Genomic DNA, 19,869 nt, shown 5'->3' with positions numbered 1-19,869 from the left:
AGGAGAGGCAGTGGGGATGTAGTGCCCTGCACCCCACAGAAACATCCTTCAAAACTGCAATCTGTGTCCTTCCATTCCCTGTAGACAGGTCCAAAGAACTCTTAAGGATAAACCTCTGTAGACTTCTCTGAAGTCCCATTCTGATGGCAAAGGGTCTGCTTCAGCTTCTAGCAAAATCACAGAAGTCTTTACAGAGACTAAGTTGCAAAATTTATGTCTAAAGGCTTTATCTTCTCAAAATTGCCAGGATTTTAAATCAATGGAGAGCAGAACTGTTTGCCAGCTGGTTCCCTCTGCCTTCCCATAATATTCTCTTGCCCCTCCTACATAATACACACTGCTGTTTTATCTCCCTAATTATGGGGCGGAGCACCATGGTCTGAAATATATTTAATCTGTGCTTAAAGCTAGTGAAAGGTCCTACAGAGCATGGCCATCACTAGAACCTCCCAAACATCTTCTGCACCACACGGTGGCACTGAAGATCGAGGGATTGCAGCCTGCACAGTCCCTCACAGGCAATAAACCACGACATCCTCCACTTCCCAGAGGGAGCCTGGGGCACAAATGGTGCTCCACGGAATGCAAGAGGGAGCCCTTCAGCTCACAGCAGCAGCTGAGCCTGCTGGGGCTGGCAGGGCATCAGCTCACAGGGGAGGCAGCACAGGAGATGCCACCAAACCTTTCTCCTTCCAACAGGCAGACTGCCCTGCTCTTTGTGGTAAGGGCTCTGCAGCTGTGAAAAATCTGAGGACCCAGCCATAGTCTCAGGGGCTGTTCTGACACCTCCTAAAGCCACTTCTCTAGCTGGGTCAGCTCTGGCTTCCCTCTGTTGTTCAGGGCCTTCTATTTTACCACAAAAATCAGGACCACAGAAGAGAGTTTGCTGCAGTCTCTTGCTGTTCTGCAAGGGTAGAAAACTCAATGCCATTTTAACAGCTGTCTATGGTGCAGCAGCCAGTCAGTGAAGCAAAGGTTCACTAAAGACTTACTGATTAATCTGGTCATCATCACTAATACCAGTTCCAGTTTGCAAGTGCCTCACCTGCCCATGTTGTTGACAACAAGACAGTTCCTGTTTTCTGTTACCTATGCAAGTCAGTCACCTCAGCATGAGCAAAGCTACAAAGGCAAGTGTAAACTGCTTCTTATCCCAGTTCTCTTCCCCATAGTAGAACAAATGCCTCAAGACAATGTAAGAGAGTAAGAATTTTACAGAGAGAGCAATAGTTCAAGCATTACCTCTATGTTACAGCTATAATCATTCATCTGACTTGACTCACAGTCCTGCAGTGTACTGAATGCTCTGCACACAGAGTATTCCAGTGCAATAAGGTTCAGATGTTAGTATCAACCACAGCCAGAGCAAAACACAACCTTTTTTTTTTCTGTTAGACCTGTGCTTATAAAGCCTCATCCCTCACACCCCTGGGATCATGTGGGAATGAGCTTCATATGCTCCTGGGCACAAATCCAGCAGCCAGGCTTCACTGGGAAAGAGCTCGACAGTGCTACAGGATCTCAACCCTCTCTGTACCTCTTCTGCTGCCAAGTGTGTGGGACGCTGCAGACAATGGAACTGAACATGAGGGCTGTGACAAAGGAGAAGAGAACCAGGTAGATGAGGCCTTCCACTCCATCATAGCAGAATCCTGTCAGAGCCTGGATGTAATCCTGCAGAGGGAAAGGAGCAGAGTTTCCTGATCACTGCAGAGTTACCATTGAGCTCTTACTCAAAAGCCCTTCTCCAGATTACACTCTCTGAAACAACTTAGAGACATCACACTCCCTTTTCTAGAGCACATTTCTATTTTAATTTCAGGGACTCAAGTGTTTTTCATAAATGATCTAACCCTTGTTTCCCCTCACAAAGACCAGCTTGGATTTAGACACAGAAATATTTTCAACCGCCCACAGTAAGACTTTAAGAGGAGGAAAAATAAACAGCCAAGGCAAACTTATCCACCCAACTGAAGATATAATATTTTTCATTCAGCTTTTCAACTCCCTCACAGTGTGCCATGCCCAAGAACAGGAGTATGAACTGTCTGTGTCTCTGCCTTTAGAGGGGCAGTGAGGAACAGCAAGGCTGTGCTACACTGCTCTAAGGCACTGCACTCCATGGCAAAGGCAACAAGTTATTTGCTGTGCACAAAAAACCTGAAGGCCTCTATGGCTGCAGCTTGTAGATGTGTGAAGGCATCTTATCCACCTTCCTGTGTTGATCTTTAAACTCAAAGCTAGCTTGATCCAAATTCTCATTCCCCTTTCTGCTATTATCAATAAGTAAAAAGCTGTTGTCAACTTGCACCAGAGGTTTGGAACTCCAAACTAACACAGGCTCTACACTCCCTTTGCTCTTCCTTAGCTCAAGCCCAGTTACCAAAACTCACCAGATGCAGACTCCTACAGTCTACCAAAGCTGTCAGCTGCTGCAAGTTGATCTCTGTGGAGTTCAAAACCTCCTGGATCCGAGTAAGATACTCCTGCAAACAACAGGCCAGTGATTAGTGCAAGGGAATGCTCAGCAGGAGCTGATCCTGGGCTCTGTACAAAGCTGAGGGAAGGCCCAAGGGACAGGGAGAGCAAACCTGAGGAGTTACCTTGGAGGTGGGATGCTCTTTGCTCGCTGACCTCATCAGCTCCGACGCATCGTCCTGCATTTCTACCAGAGCCTTGTGACTTCCTGACAGCTTCTGCTCAACACAAAACATGCAGTGTTTCAGCAGCTCAGGCCACATGGACCAACAGATCTCCTGGGAAAAGACTGAAATCCTATTTCCCAAATACTGAAGCATCATCTGTATGAATGGTACTGGTTAAAGATGTCCCAGCTGACATGAGTGCAGCTGCAACAGGGTTAAGTTTGACCTTTAGCAAACTGGAAGAAGTACAGACAGAGAGAAGAGGAGAAGGGAAGAGCCAAAAGGAAAAAAATCCAAAAAACACAAACCCACAAACAAAGAACAAAATACATACAGAAAAAAAAAATGTACACACAGCTGGGGCTGGCTCTAGGACAGAAGGGAAGGAGAAAGAAAAGACACAAAGCACTCAAGTTCTCACCACAGAACACAGCTGGATTTTTTTACTAAATCAGATGGATGAAAAAGACAGAATGTTAACAGTGGAAGTTGTTTGTTTTAGGATGCAGCCTTCACATCCCTTTAAAGCACCATGGGATTTCACATGCAATAGCATGTCAGGGAGTACACAGAGCAACCAGAAATGCAACAGAGGGCAGAGGTGCATCAAACCACGGCCCCAAGTGTTCTTACCCCACCCTTTAAAACAGAGGAAGACAAGATTTTTAAAAAATCTTAAATATAAATGGGGAAGCAGCTGGTCTGCCAAATGGTGGGTGGTGTGGGCCCGTTCTGGCCTCTGATGCACACAGCAAAGTCTGGAAAGGGCCCAGGTGCTCTTCTTCTGCCCCCACACAAAAGAATAATGACTCACATTTATACTTTAGGATAAATCCCTTGGATGTTCAAAGGTTTGTAAGAGGCATCTGTGGAAAGCACTCCTTCACCCACAGAAGCAACTGCATTTTGGGAGTGGAGTGTTTAACCCAAAAGAATCTTCAAGAAGAGATTCAAAGCAGGAATTACAGAGTTTCCCACCCTGGCATTAATTGTGGTGCTGCTCTTTAGACAAGTGCCTTGTAAACAGAGGTACCACCAACAAAGCCATGGCTCTCACCACATTACACACAGGCCCTTCTAAGGGGTGTCCTGGACCTGAAGCTGTGCAGGTGATGATGAAGTTGGAAAAAACTCCCCCTTAAATCACAGTGCCACCTCCTGCACAGCTGGGAAGCAGCTGCCAAAGCTTTACCAGCAGCCAGAGCACTCCCTAAAGCAAACACCCTGTAACTGGCTGCATGCTGACACCAGAGCACTTCACCTGCACCCTGCAGGGTGAGGAGAGGCAGGGGTGGAAGGAGCTGGGGAGTTACACTCACCTGCTGGAAGGGGTTGGGGTACCCAGCACTACAGGTCATGTAATAGCGGAGAGTCTCTGGAAGACACAAGAGGAGAAAGGCCAGAAACATCACCTCAGCTCCACTTGAAGTTAGATGGAACACAGGGAAAGCTTTGTTCAGAAGTTGGCACTATCCATCACATAAACCTAAGACAAGACACCAGTCTAGGGCAAGTTCAGCTACAGTACAGTGGAGACACCAACTCCAGATAAGATTGTTACTGTGCTCTGCTAACAACATCATCTGTTTCCAGGCTTGAAGACACAGCTGTGTTCCTCTTCATTCAAACCAGCCTGGTGCCCTCATGAACCCTCTACAACATTACATCACCTGCCAGCACACACAAATTACAAATGCCAGGCTTTCCCCCGCCATCCTCAATAATGTTATCAAGGAAGGAAGCTCTGAAAGACTTGATCATCAAAAAACCTTTAGATTATTCCTCAAACATTTGCAGTTCCTCTTCAGATGAACATGAGCATGCCAGCTTAGCAAAATCAAGGGTGACGTTGGCATGGTAAAGACTACAAAAGCCCTAAAACACATGAACCCTCTGCATTCCCCCCTCCACCAGCATCTTTTCCTCTGTTCTTTTTAACCTTCCGTCTGTGCCTTTCAGTAATGCATATTCCAGGCTGCACAGCTATTCTGATGATTCCCAACTCAGAAATCAGTAAAAGGCACAACCAGAAGCAAGCAGAGCTGTGCAGGAAGCAGCCCTGCCTGTATCCTGCCTCTGCCATGCTTGTCATCAATATTTCATGCACCTTTGGGTAAGGCAGCCTGCTGGAGAGGAGTGCTCCAGCACAGCCTGTCAGCCCCTGTGTGCTGGCAATGCAACCTGACAGCTGTTATTTATAATTCATCAGCCTGCTCTGGGGCAGCTCCTGCCAGCTGCTCCATCCCCCTCCCACTGACTCCTTCTCTGGGACAACTTACACCTCCCCAGCCAAGCCTCTAAACAGCAATTAGCAAATTGTGGGCAGACAGGAGGGCAGCAAGAGCTGCTTTGTGCCTCTCTTTGGGCAGACCACAGGAGTGACTGTCCACAAGTGCTGAGCCAAGGAAAGGGCTGCTCCTGCCTGGCTCATAAATCACACACAATGGCTGTGTGAAAATGGATTAAAACACACCTGCACTGAGAGAACAGCAACAGCAACCCACAGCATCACACATGGTGACCCAGAGGAGCTGTGATCTTGTCACCTATTTATTTTAAACCAACAAACACTAAAAAGTTTCTCCTAAGCTCCCACAGTGGTATCAAGTTTACATTGCCTTTTTAAGTGCAATAAGTTGTATGACATACTGCTAATGCAGAGCTCTAGAAATGTTTCTTGAGGGCCTTCTGGATCGTCCCTGGTGGGCAGATTAGAGATGAGAGCTCCTGATATCATAGTTTGCAGCTTGTAAGCTCAGGATAAAGATTGCTGGTTACAAGTGAAGCAAAAAAGCAGTACAGTGAAATAAATGCTTGCCTTGCTTCACCCTGGAAGGCAGGATCAGCAAGGATTCACTGTGGTAGCACTGGCTTTGCTGCTGACAAGTGTGACACTCCACATAAAACGTGCTTCCCAAAATGGCTCAGCCAGCAGGAGCAGCTTTGCCCTGCACTGAACCCAGGCTGCGCTGCTTTAAATCTATGGCTACAACAGGCAGAGAAGCTGTACTGCAAAGCCTGGAAATTAAGAGGACCATGTCCCCTGCCCCAGTGCCACCAGGAAAAGAGGAAGGAGCAGGAGGCACCTTCACCTGTTGTAAACCTGGTGGAGGCTATCCTGTACATCACCAAATCTCCTATTTCTGACCAGAAAGCAGCTACACTAATCCATCCTTTGCACTTTGCTAACAGCTCCAGGCAATTTCTTTCTATAATTATCTTTCTGGTGCGTTTTCCTCTCAAGGAAAATTCCTAAAGGTTGATCTGAGTTTTGAAGCTGGCCTTTAGGCAATCTAGTTCATAGCAGAAGGGTTAGGCAGGGTCACATCTGCAGCTGCCCATGCCTGCTGTAGCTAGCAGCAATCCTCCTGACTCACTCCTGGGGCACAGGCATTGTGGGAGCAGAAGGCAAGGAAGAGAAACTACCTAAAATGCTTTATTTTTGCAAAATCTGTTTTTCCTAGAAAGGAAAGAAGAGCTTCCTTCTAAAGACAGCTTCAGCTGCTAGGACAACTTACTGCTTCTGCAACCATGGAGACCTACTACTCACTTCAAAGCCCAGCCAAAATGCAAAAATGGTATTAAGCACCTGCCAAAAGGCAGGAGAGCAATGAGAAAAAAAGATCCTAGCTCCAAAAAAAAAATCCCCACACCTAGAACAGCTTTTCCCAGCTCTTCTTCATCTCTAATTGAACATTCTCTTAGCAGAGCTCATTTTAGCCATACACCCAGATGAGGCTGTCTCTGAGGGTTCAGTCATCAGAGACAGCACCTGGGGTGTCAAAGGAGCTCTTTTTGCTGGAGCTCCTTGCCCAGGTAATGTTCTCCACCAGGAGTTTTGTTTCCCCAAGGCACCAGTCTGACAGCAAAGGGAGGTGTCTGCACAATATTGAATTTCTCTGATACATCCTATTCTCATATTGGTAAAAGCAAAGAGCTTGCAGCTCTCCCATTTGCCCTCCACTCAAAGCTTTCTGCTAATCATGAGTCCAACAACAGCAGGCAGGAAAAGAGCTTCTCAATGCCAACATCAGCTCAGCAGGGCTCTCAAGAGCCCTTCTTTGGGCAAACTCTGTCCTGCAGTGAAAGATCCCAGTTATCTGGGCTCAGGTAATGACTGTGCAGAGCCCACTGCCCCAGCTGAGGCTTTGTCCTGGTCTCTTCTAGAGAAACAGAGGTGCTGATGGTGTCAGTCCATTGTGAGATTGCACCACTGGGAGGCCAGTTAGCCAGTTAGGAGGGTGGGCACAGCAAGGACCCTTCCTGCTCTCATCTGAGCAGCTCAGCCTCAGCACCCAGCCTGGAGCACAGCTAAAAGGCTCCACCATCCATCCCCTGAGGTTCACAGCTCCCTCAGATGAAGGGAGTGCCTGCTCACCAAGCAGATTTCTGGGAAGAGAATCTGGAGAAAGCTCTTCCTGTTGTTTAGACAGATTGGGCCTTTTTATTTAATTTTATGCAACAAGTCATCTGATAATAACACAACATCAGTGAAAAAGAATGGGACTAGAAGATGGCCTCCTGCTTTGAAAATGAACATCTTGGCTGCACCAAGTCTTTTACTAGCAGCAGGAGTTGATTATATGGGCACTGTTCAATTCCATTGGCTTTATCTCAGTTAATGAATGCAGGGTGAGTTAGGCACATACATCAGCCTCTTCTGCAAAATTATTTAAGTATTTGCTTCTCCCAAAACCCTGCATTAAAGTTCTTTGCCTCCCTTTTCTCCTCCCATCATTTTTTTAATGCAGTACATTTTATCTGCAAAAGAACATCTCTTCTCTAGCTAAAAACATGACAGCAATAATGCACTTAATCAGATTATTCTCAGCTCCATTAATTCCACTTAAGATTTGAAAACAGCAATTAATACATAAACAAGAATATTAACATACTAGTTGCCCAGTATTCAACTGAGTTATTTTTCTGTGAAAACTACAACCACCAGCAGCAAAACCACATTGCAAATATTGATGACTCAGTCCCAGTCTGAATGTCAGAGCATGGAGAACTTTAGAATACATTGTATGTAACAACAGCAACTAAAAGTAGTGATTAAAGGGAAAAATTGACCCAGCACTACCAAACTTCTTAGGATTACTGGTTGGTTGTCATATCCTTAAAATTAGACGGCAGCACCCAGCCCTGGCCAGAAGCAGATACCTCAGCAAGGCTCTCAGCTTCAGCTGACGTGATTCTCACAGCAAATGAGATTCCTACATCTGTGATAACTCCCCATGGATTCTCCCTCCATGACCTACCTGAGCCCCTCTAGCCATCCACATTCCCTTTTAGTGGGTCTATACTCCTTTTATTGTGTCCATACCTCTTTTAGTGTGTCCATACCTCTTTTAGTGTGTCTACATTGCTGTTAAAGCTGAACAACACCATCCAAAAAGCAGAGACAGCAACCCAGAGAGCTCAAAGCACCAGAACCAGGGGCTTTCAAACAGGGCCTCTTCCTCTGAGAGGACAGCATGGATGTCCAGCTGCCTGTCCCTATCTCCTGGAGCTCCTCACATCTCTTACGTCATCACAAAGCAGTGCTACAATTTGCAGCCAAGGGCTACTAACACTTATCCCAGACTTTTAAAGAGGTTTTATTGGGATTAAAGTGTAATTGCCACACTGCAGTCCTCATGTCATCATTTTTCTTCCTGCTCAGATGCACGGGAAGATCTCAACACTGGGGACCAAGAGCTATTTCCATAACTATGACACAGCAGTGCAAACCCACATGGGAAGAAGACAGAAGACTCAATCATCTCCCAGCCAGCTGCCTGGTGCAATGGCAGGCTCAGAAATCGGACAGATTTCCTTCTGGAGAAAGGAAAAGGTGCTCACCAATGCTCCAGGGTGCCTGGCAGCAGGAGCTGATGATGCTTTGTGAAGGCTGACCTAGAACAGAGACTAGACAGAGCTAAAGAACAAACTAGGGATTTATTAAAAGGCCTCAATGGATCCACCTTGGGCAGCACAAGAGCCCAGCCAGGGCTACACCCAAGATGAACCAAAATGGTCCCAAAATGCACGACCACTCACGGGGTCTCTCACTTTTATAAGTTCTGGTCCATTTGCATCTTGGAGTTCATTGTCCAATTATAGCTTTAGGTAATGAAGTCCCATCCTTCTTGTTTTTCTCTCTTTAGTTCACTTTGTTTGTGCTCTTGAGTCAGAGATTTGGATCATTTGTCCTTGGTCCCCAGCTAGAGCAGGAATTGTTTTGTCTCCCTGCTCTGTGCAGAGAGCTCACCATCCTTAATATGAAGCCCAGACCCACACACTAAAGCAGCACAGAACCTGAAAAATATAAAAGCTAAACCCTGAGGCATCACTGACACACTCAGCCCCCATGGAGGGGCCACCCTTCCAACCCAGGCCTGTGGCAGCACCTGCTCTTCCTGCTCCTCCCCGTTTCCCTGAGAGCCATTCACTGTTATTTATGGAGCTTTAACAACTGTTCCATGGTGGTGCTGCAGGAGCAGAGCCTGTATTCCCTGGGGGAGCCAACTGTCCCTGCTGGGGAATGCAGGAGCAGGGATGGAATGCCAGCCCTGCACTGCCTGTGAGCCTCCCAAGGAGCATTGATCCTGATCAATGGAAATCCACGGGAGCCCAGCACACAAGGACAGCTGAAATGGAGAAGCAGCACAAAGGGGCCTTTCTGTGGTTCCCCAGGGTCAATCTGATTGTTACCAAACACGCTCAGAGCTAATCTGGGTTACCAAATTATCACAGCACACAGCTGGCAGGAGCATCACACATTTCCCCTTGGCCTCACTGACCCATTTGCCTCCTTGAAGAGCCAGGAAAGCAGCTAGGCACCTGAAGCCACATCCTTGTCACCTTCACAGCCAAAAGAGGATTTTCATCTTATGCTAAACTCTCATTCTCTTCCCTCACTACATTTCTTTGTTGCCAAGAGAGCTGCCTGGCTCTATCCTTCCCATAAAATCAATAAATAAGGCACTCCAAAAATTAGATGTAGGGTTGTAAGATCAACCTGTACATATCCTTTTATGCTACATTCTGCCTCCAGACATTTATGTTTTTTACTGTTTCCAATCCCTGCATCCTCAGCCATAGCTACATACCTAATTTCCTACCAGTTGCACATTGAGAGACAGTGTTTGGCTAAGCACAGACCTTCTGCACACACAGCAGAAGTTCTCTGGTTACACCAAATAAGAACCAGAAAAAACACAAGTCACTCCTCTTACAAATCAGTGCCATTGCCTATTTGTGTTTTACCATACACAGAACTACATAAAGGAATTACTGGAGGAGAGGAGACAGGGGGAAAAAAGTTAACTTTGTAAACTAAGCAGCCAATTCAGTCCTAAAAATGCTTTTTCTTTTCAGCACTTATTGTATCTCTGCTGGCAGGCACCCAATCACCCTTTTGTTAAGCCATGGTTCTGAATGCCATCTTTGCCCCTCTGAGGTTCAAACTGGAGGCACCTCTCACCTCACCAACCACTTCAGTCTAAATTAGGAGCAACAAGCCCCAAATACATCAGTGCTTCAGCTGGAAGCCACTGAGGTGCAGGCACATGCTTTAAGTGGAACAGGATACACAAAGAAGTCAAAACACTGCATTTATAATGGAAAAGGAAATTCAGACTTCTTTGTGGCTGTTTCCATTCACTTACCCTTCAAAGAGGCTACTATTTACAGGCACCATTAAGAGAAAAAAATTATATATAAACTGTTGATAACAGATGTAAAAATAGGTATGGCTAGATTCAGGAATACAGACCTGAGAGCAAGTTTTAAAAATGTCAACTCAAACTGCACACTGCTACTGCCACTTAGAAAGGAGAACAAGCCTCAAGAGTGCTGCATTTAAAGCAAAATAATCCACTAATCTGGGGATTTCTGTTATTCCATTTTATCAGTTATTTCCACCTAAAGGTGAAGGCAGAAGAAAGGTTCTCAAGGTGGTTCTGATGCATACATGCATACTTCTGACCAGAATGCTGTTCTCCCAGAGCTCCAAAAATTTTGTTTGTTGTATGCCAGCTGCTCTCTTTCAAACACAGCCTAAAATTCTCAGTCACTGCCATGCTCCTGTGTGACAGCTGGAGCTGCAGAACCCCGTGCCAGAGCCAGTCCCAGCACTCACCAGCACTGAGCACTGCATTCTCTTCAACCACTTTGGAGACATAAGCATCAGGGTTGATACAGAAGTCACTGGAGCCCTGGATAGATGGAAGACAAAAGGAATATCAAACACATCAGCATCAAAGAGCAGTTGGGCCAGGTTAACATCAGGGAATTTTATATTCTAGGGATTTTTCAGATGCTGAGGTCTCATCACCAGCAGCAGTGCTGGACTCTGAGCTACCACACCATAGAGAAGGAGCAGCTCTGCACTTCTCCCAGATGGAAATTGCTAGGACAGTTAGATCAGGAGATGCTGTAAAACAGGCACAGCACAACATGAATCTGGTGTCTGCTAAACCTGCAGCAAAGGGTGACTGGGATTTGGATGTCAGCCACTCACCACAGCAACAGCCAGCTCCAGGCCCAGGGATCCCCAGCTGACAATCAGGGCAAACACCCCAAGCAAGCACACCCTGTGGGAGACAGACAGATGGCAGATGTAGCAGCTCTGATTTCAAGCAGTTCCTTTCACAAGAAGTAATATTTGGAGTCCAAAGCAATTACCAAACCCAAGAAATTATCAGCCACAGACTGTATGCTCAGATAAACAATCCTATTTTAGATGTCATGGACAGCAGCACCCAGAGCAGTTCATATCCAGCTGTTGGTTACTGCATTACCTGTCCTAGAGCTGCAGGGGAAGGGAGAAGTAGGGAAGCAAAGTATTGTCCTGCTTCTAGCAGGGAAACCAAAGGCACAAAGCCTCAGAGGGGGCTGTAGGGGAGGCAGATTGGCAGGAGGTTCACTACAGTCCCATCACTTTCATTCTTCCCATTCTAGAATTCATCTTCCAGGTCCAAAGACACCCAAAGAAATATATGCTAAATAGAGAAAACCCCACAAAACCATACTGATGCAAAACTGGAGAAATCTCTCCTGTGCCTGCAATAAATGAGGTTGTTTGGTGCAAGCTCTACAGATGGAAGGAGGAACACAGCCCCTGTTAGGACACCTTGGCTGGTGCACCTGAACAGCACCAAGCATCCCACACAGCTCCAGGAGAGAAAGTCACCTGCAGGCAAACAGCTTGGAGCTGCAGTTCAGGTGCCCCCCACTGCCATGTGAGTCCATCTCTGCAGATTTGAAGCTCTGTTCTGACAGCTGGACCTCATTACTGACAGAAATCCTGGGATGTGTCTGCTGCCAAGCAGCCACAAGGCACAGGGATGGCAGAGCTGTGCTCTCAGTGACATTCAGGAGCACACACTCATGGAAAAGGCTTTTGCACTTCCCAACCAGCACATTAGCTCTTCACCCTTGCTGTCAGTATGAGTGGTAGAGATATTTAGGCTACAATGCTCCTCAACTCCCTCAGGTACAGGGCTGCAGACTAATAAGCAGTTTCATTTTATCTCTTTCTATCTTCAAAGTAAAGAGACACTGTCTTGCTCTCTTAGGGATGCTTTTTCCCTCAAGCTTTGAAACATAAGTAGATCCCTTCCCACTCATACCCTGAACAATACAAAAACCTGTTCATAACCAAGACATTCTTTATTCAAACCTAGTACAACCACCTCTGTGAGGAAGGGACATCTTTTTTCTGCTACATTTGTCTCACTGAATACTAGAGCTTTAAAAAAGTAAACCTATGGGTCTCCATGAAAAAAAAAAAATAAACAAACTATCCCTCAGTTTACTAACTTATTTTAATTCCAAATAATCTCTATTCTGTGAATGGATCTATGCCTCATCTTGCAGAAGTAAGGGAGTTTCACCAGACTGACATCTGTGCTGCACTCTGAAATGAGACACTAAAGACTTTGTTATGCCTTTTCCAAATGGATGCAAAAATTATCAGCCATGGATCAGCAAGGCTCTGTGGCTTTATGACATAAGGACAACACAGCTTGGTGCCTCCAGCTGAGCATGTTAATCAATAAGACACATTTGTTGTTTTACTTTAAATGAAGATGACTGGGTCAGTAACTGATTGCTTGGCTAAAAGATCTAAAACTGGCATTTCACCATCTTGCCTGGCTGTGATACACTTGTTTCTTTATGCCATGTGCTCCCTTTAGGGAATGCCTTAATATGAACTTCTGGCTAACGGGGAATGAGATTCTAATTTAAGCCCTGGGTCTGCCATCTGTGCATCCACTTGGACTTTTGTCTGTATAACCTGCCAGGTATGAAATCATCTGGTAAATAATAAATCTGGATACACATTCCAATTATTAATGGCACCACCACAAACCAGGAGAAACCCTTGGCCATGTCAGTAATCAAACTGTCACTGTGTTTATGATACCAGGCTCTTTGCCAAATATGCCAAGCTACAAGATAAGGAGAGGAAGAGGTTTTTCCTGTAATGGGGCATTTTCAGTGCTTTTGAGAAACAGACATGCATTAACATTGCAGTGCCATGGCAACAAGACTCCTCATCACTGTGCAAACCATGGCTTGTTCTCAGTTTAATGTTTCCTCAGGTGTGACAGCCCCAGGTAACAAGAGCAGATAGAGACACAGAAGGCAATGCTGCAGGGTGTGTAGGCACATGCAATGCTTATCACCAATTAACAAATGCTTTCCCAACTGCAGAGAATTAAGGGGAGATTTTTAAAGCCTGTCATTTTAAGGAAGGATGTTCACATTATTATCTCCCAGCAAATGGAGGCTTCCAAGGCCACCAGTGGAAAGCACACAGCCTGGATGAGCTCCTCACCTTTGATTTTACAGCTCAAGAACCTTCCTGTGAACATCTCTTGTGTGAAGCCCTAACTATTTCCACACAGCTACACTCTACAATGTGTCCCTACTCAGACGAAATGTAAGATGTTCAGTTTCAGATGTCCTTGATATCAGTTGACAACAGGGAGAGGTTCCCACTAGAAGGAACTTGCTTTCAGCTGACCTTCCTTGTGCCCTGTCCCCAGATCAAGACTTACCCCATAAGAATGGCCCTGGAGTTTCTGATGAGCCCAAAGAGCACCAGCAAACATATCAGGACATTGAACAGGAGCAGGCCCAGGTATCCCAGCCACCTGTAGCAAACAAAAACACGGTCTGCAAAGGAAAACTGGGGTGTAAAAAGCACAGATCAAGGAGCAGCTGTGACTTCTGGGGAAAACAGAGACCTTCTCTTTCCCCAAACCACCCCCAAAGATTAATCTTCAGAGAGGTCTGGGTATTTGTGGGATTGGAAGTTGAGGCAGGTAAAAGAATCTACACAACATGCTCAGCACAAACAGTTGTTGAGAAATGTCACTGCTAGTGTTTTCTAGTGTGATGTTATATGCACTGGCCATCAGAGGAGGAAAAGGCATTGCAGCTTCTTGAACTTCCTAGATATTTGTCAGGAAATGTTGCAGTTATTTATTCCACATGTTGGGATAGAGGTTTTCTTTTCTGGAATACAACTGATGCAATATCTTATTTAATATGTTAAATAAAAAGGAATGTTAGGCTGTGGAATTAACTTACAGAACTAGTGCCATTTTCTACTCTATTTAATGTATTCCTTATGCACTTATTAGGACAGAGAAGAAGCTGTACCTAGGGCTGTTTTTTTTTCCCCAGTGCTAGAACACAAACTACAGATTTTGTATGTTGAGAATAAATTTCTCATCAGTTGGTAATAAAGACACTTAAGGAAAAAAAGCTGTGCATTTTGATTTAAACTGAATGCAGTCCTGCTGTAAGAAACAAATCAGCTCTGTGGGCCAAGAGCACCTGCAGCAATAAACAGAGCCTTTAGCTCAGCCACCCAGAACATGCACATAATTTTTGCAAAACAGGCCAAAGCAGATGTTACAACCACTACAGTACAGCATGCTACACACCTGTACCAGTCATAGAGGTCAATCTGAATTGCCAGCTCCTCCAGAGACAGCTCATCATTCTTCCAGAAGGGGATCTCAGTTGTTTGCCTGACCAGATTATCCAAGAGACTTTGCAGTTTCTGGACAATTTGCAGGTAGTCTGTCTGCTTCTTGAACATCTCCTCCAGGACGAGCAAGTTTGGTTCCACTGTTTGGTTCAGGGCCACTGCAGTGTCCAGTACCTACAACAAATTAACAAAAAATAATTAAAGTACAGGAAGCCAAGGAAGTAAAAGGGAATTCATTCTTCCTAGCAAGTCATGGACAGCTTCCAGATTACCAGCCCTCTGTCTTAAGAGGCTCAGACTGCTTACCCCTCAAAATCAACTTAAAAGCATCTCTAAGGGAGATTGTTTGCAGTGATGGCACCTCAGCTGAGCCTTAACACACGCACACATTTGACATCAGGGCTGCAGTATGATACCATGAGATTAGAGACAGCACAGGAACAACAAATGGTACCCAAATGCTACATTTTACTAAGATTTGTCTGCTTTGGCCTGCCTCCTCTCCTGGGTGTGGAGGAGAGAGCTGATCACAAGCTGTTTTCAAGCCTAGCAAAGAGAAGACTTCACTCCACAAGCCGCGTTCGCTTTGTTATTTTTAGACGAGCGGAAGAAATCACCCCGCCACTAATGGAAATTTTAGCACGATCTCCGAGCCCAGATACTGAGAGAAAACAGGAAGAGACTGAGGCACAGCCAGATTCAGGAGGAGGGGTGCTGAGTGAGGCTGGTCCTTGCCTCAGGCCCGTTTTTGGGGTGCTCACTCACCCTGTCCTGCACGCCGGCCACGGTGCGGTTGGCGTGGCGCAGCGAGTACGTCAGCCGGTGGATGCCGTCGCTGGTCTCCCCATTCCCGTAGAATCCCACAGCAATTCCAGCACTGCAGAGGAAGAAAAGCACCAAAGGGCAGAGGTAAAGCTGAGAGGCAAGTGGGTAACACAGGGCTGATGGCTGCAGAGTCACTTCCCACCAAAGGGAAGGAGCTCCGTCCCACAGGGAGCTGGGGTCGTGCTGCTGCTCAGTTCGCACCTGTGAATATTCACAGCCAGCAGCTCTGCATGCACAGCCACAGGGCCAAGAGCAGAACACAACTAGCATAATTATTTATGGTAAAATAATGAAAATCTGTTAGAGAACTGTTTGGGAGCTCAGAACCAGAAATCCAGCCAGTGGCTCCTGCAAGAGCTGCCATTGCTGTGCTAGATGCCTTCTGTGGACATGAAATTTTGTTACATTTTTTTAAAGCACGACACAAAGAGCTTGCTTTGACTGCTTGCCCACGGTGGTGGCTCCTCCAGATACATTTTCCATGCCCTCTTCTCTACCCTGTGAAATATCTATGAACATTATCTTGATTTATCTTCCCATTAGAAACATTTGTGTCACACTGATTTAGAGTACTGGGAAGGGAGGCATAATAACTTACTGGGACAAAAGGCTTATTTATTTTTAAAGCAAGCAAATTTCAAGCTTGCAGACACAATTCAACTCCAGCTGCTTAGCAAATTACCACCTATCAGCTGATTTTCTATAATTGTCCACACATATCAGTCTGCCCCAATTATGAAGTAAACCATATTAGCTTAAGCCTCACTTAAAGGAGGAAGATCCTGTAAATGAGTTGCAACCAGAGGATTATCTCATGCAAGTCAGCAATACCTCTTCTATGAAGAGATCACTGCAGGAACTCACAGTTCCTCTGTCCAAGCCCATATTTCCTAATAATAGAGGAGGAAAGAACTTGTGAAGGGATCACACAACTAAACTCAGGTCAAACAAACCTTACCAAGACACAGTTTTTCTGTTCCCATGTTATATTTAGCTTGAGAGCACCCAGGACCTTTTCTAGGAAGGTTGTCGAGACACCAAGGTTGTGTTTGTGGCAGTGCAGAGGAAGGAGGTGGTGATGATCCTGATCCTGTTGTAAACCTAAACTTATTCTGGATGAAACATTTAGTTCCTCCACAAGACCTTTGTGTACTGTTCCTGCTCTTGCTCCTCTCCTGCAGGAAGACACATCCATTCCTCCTTGGCTTGGTTCTGCTTCAAAAGAGTGAGCAGAGCAATGCAGTTCACCTGGTCACATTTCCCCTCGTATGTGACAAGAAATAGAAGCAAAGATCATCATCTGGAAGCAGATTCACCAGGAAAATCTGTGTTAGCCTCATGCTTTTTCCAGCAATTGAATCTCCATAAATTATAGAGAGCTTGGCCCATAAAAACCAAGGAGTCTTCTAAGGACAAGAGGCAGCCTTCATAAACAGAAAGAGAGGCAACAAGACTCCTTCTATGTAACTATGTGACTAAATATTTAGCATGAATAAAAGAAATGGGCCTCTTTCTTCAGGAACACCATTCCTCAAACATTTTCCTAATGCAAATTATGCTGATAACTCAAGAGAGAAAAGCCCTCTGCATTCCTCTGGTTGCAGCTATTATCAGAGCTTGATAACACATGCCCGGGGTGCACGGGGGTGGAAGGGATAAAAAAGACACACTCCTCCCTCCCCCTGAAGCACAGAGATTACAGATGCACAGCTATGCCCAGGATAAGGCAACTCAGCACCCCATCACAGAAATGACAAAACCACGGCTTGGATTTCTCCTTGTCTTATCAGAGCAAAGAAATTCACACAGACCCTTTCAGCCTCCTGAGCTGCAGAAAACCTCAACAGTTGTTTCTACCATAGGCACCAAATAAATTCCAGAACATTCTGGACATTGAATAGGCAGATCTGACCCCTTTAATTAGCGAGCAATTTCTATTCAGCCTGTTTACAGCTACTAGAAGCCTATTCTTTCAGCAAAGACTTGGTAAGTGCCCAAAATCTGCTGCTTGGCTCTCAGTATTCCCAGCACAGTAGCACAGTTTTGGTGGGAAAGACTCAGAAACAGCACTCTGAAACAGCAGCAGAATCCTTGGGGATGCTGCACAGAGCAGCCAGTTTACTCACAGGTACCAGGATGAAGTGCTGGCAATACAAATAAGTGACTTTAAACTCGTTGCCCTGTTGGAGGAAGTTCTACCCTGTCAGTTTTCCACAGGTTTCCCATCCTGCCCAGTAAAAACCACAGCTCCCACTGCCCTGCCCCTCCAGGCACAGCCACTGCTGCTGAAAGCAAACCCCACAGCACAACAATTGGGATAAAAGCCATTCAATCCAATAATGAACTCCTCTAGACATGAGACTCACACATTCAGTGCAAATCACACATGAAGTGTTAATTATTCCATTCATGCCCTGCAAAAGCCAGCTCTGCATTCCCACCCTGAGCTGGCAAGGACCACTTACACAGCCAGTCCTTTCCCCAGGGGCAGTTTTATGGCTTTTCCCCTTCCTATCAGGGTAGAGAGGGAAGGAACCCATCCCACAAATCTGGGCTGGGGGCAGCTGTGCCTGAGGAGGGGGCAGAGCTGAAGGGCAGCCAGGGGGGAACTGCTGCTGCTGAGCTTTGTTTGCATTTGGCTTCATCTAAATCCAATAGTTGTTTCAAATCCCTGCCCACACACATTGATATGAGTTGCTATTGTTTAAAGCAGATTTAAGGATTTACACTAGTTTTTAACTACCTTTTATATGATTAAAGGGAAACAGAGGGGCTCCTTCTATTTAAGAGCATTCTTTTAAAATAAAAATAGATCAACTCATCTTAACCCAGCAGCATAAGTCCTTGAGGTCATGATAAATCACAAGGCTTCTTGCACGAACCCTGGAAGGCACAGTGGCCTAAGATCCAGCAGATCCATCTCCCAGCACAGGATGACAAAATCATCACCCAATGGAGGCATTTCTGTCACACAGCCTGGATGCAAGGACAGCATTCCTGAATGTCACAGCTTTTCTCCACCCTGGCACCCTCTGGAAGATACTCCAACACATTTTCAATGCTTCCATAGGAAATTCATGTCTGTTTCTGCCAGTCTTGCTTCTGTTGCATTCCCATTCGAGTGCACACACCCCTCTCCCCTCCCAAATCCAAACTGTCCCATCCTCAATTCCTTGTCCCAAATCCACACTGTCCCATCCTCAATTCCTCCTCCCAAATCCATATTGTTCCGTCCTCAATTCCTCCTCCCAAGTCCAAACTGTCCCATCCTCAATTTCTCCTCCCAAACCTACCTTGGCCAGTCTCCTGTCACTTTCACGACCACCACCTCTCCTCTGCTTTCCCTCTCACTCATATTTTTGAATAAAACCTTTAAAAATCAATCTATCACAGTCTTACAGGCCATATAAAAAGTTGCTCCTGCTATTCAACACTGAACTTTAAAAGCCACTTGGCTACTCAACAGTTTTGGTAAGTTTTAAGAAACCCACTTATTTAAGTCAAGAAAACATTGCACTTTGAGCTTAAAGCTATCACCACCAGTGATATCACACCCACAGACACCCACTGGGGACACAGAACTCCACAAGCTCTTCAAAGAGTGGTACTAGTGAGATGGAAGAGATGCACACCAGGATTTCTACAAATACAGATTTTCCTACAGATACCACAGTGGGATCTAAACTCCTGCAGGCTGTACACACACTCCTATATCACTTTTCAGCAAGACTCCAGAAATTCAAGTCTGGAGAGCAGCTGTCCCATTGTTTGTGTGCAAGAATCACCTGCACTTTGGACAACTAGGTGAAGAACCAGAAAATAAAGGAAATGTAATTCTGAATTTGCTTGCAATGTGACCTGCAAAAAACAAAAAAATGTTTTCTGCATTTACATGTGATGAACATCAGAGCATTAATCTGACACAGAGAGGATCTCTGTGCTTTCTATGATGAGATGCTCCTGCTGTAATACCCACACACACACTGTGACCCTTGGGCACCCAGACAGCAGTCTGCAAAGATGAGCACTAGTCATTCACATCACATCCTTAGAAATGAATAATCTAACTACACCAAGTCATCTTTAATTACAGGAACTTCATAAGAAGAGCCCTTTTTAGACTGCAGGTTCTCAGGAGGAATGTTAATTTGTCTGCCTAATTACCACCTTGCACTTTCACACCAGGGGAAAGTGCTATTACTGGCACTTGATAAGACAAGTTTTTACCATTTATTTGCACCCATTTCTTTCTGATGCCCTCTCCACAAAGCTTCCTCCCCACCTTTGGAGCTGAGGTCCCTTCTGAGAGAATTAGGGTCACCTAAGCAGTGGGTGAGATGGTTTATAGGACAACTCCCCATACACAGAAACCAATCAAAATTGGTGGGGACTAGAACTGAAGCATTA

At 45.5% G+C, this 19,869-nt stretch overlaps 1 protein-coding gene across 1 annotated transcript in view; it reads right to left on the bottom strand.

Annotated features, from left to right (window-relative positions):
- The window catches only part of TTYH3 (tweety family member 3), a gene marked incomplete at its 5' end in the record, with an annotated part of 38,317 nt that overhangs the window by 14,595 nt on the left and 3,853 nt on the right, over positions 1-19,869 (bottom strand). Inside the window, 9 exons of the mRNA XM_031056560.1 lie at positions 1,538-1,674; positions 2,394-2,486; positions 2,604-2,696; positions 3,965-4,020; positions 10,771-10,846; positions 11,152-11,224; positions 13,697-13,792; positions 14,591-14,811; positions 15,403-15,514. Of these exons, the coding sequence (XP_030912420.1) occupies positions 1,538-1,674; positions 2,394-2,486; positions 2,604-2,696; positions 3,965-4,020; positions 10,771-10,846; positions 11,152-11,224; positions 13,697-13,792; positions 14,591-14,811; positions 15,403-15,514 (957 nt within the window). The remainder of the gene's footprint in view (positions 1-1,537; positions 1,675-2,393; positions 2,487-2,603; positions 2,697-3,964; positions 4,021-10,770; positions 10,847-11,151; positions 11,225-13,696; positions 13,793-14,590; positions 14,812-15,402; positions 15,515-19,869) is intronic.

This window comes from Geospiza fortis, unplaced genomic scaffold, assembly GCF_000277835.1.
Source record: "Geospiza fortis unplaced genomic scaffold, GeoFor_1.0 scaffold237, whole genome shotgun sequence".
NCBI lineage: Eukaryota > Metazoa > Chordata > Aves > Passeriformes > Thraupidae > Geospiza > Geospiza fortis.
The sequence above is the reverse complement of the archived record's forward strand: the minus strand, read 5'-3'. Positions and strand labels throughout refer to the sequence as shown.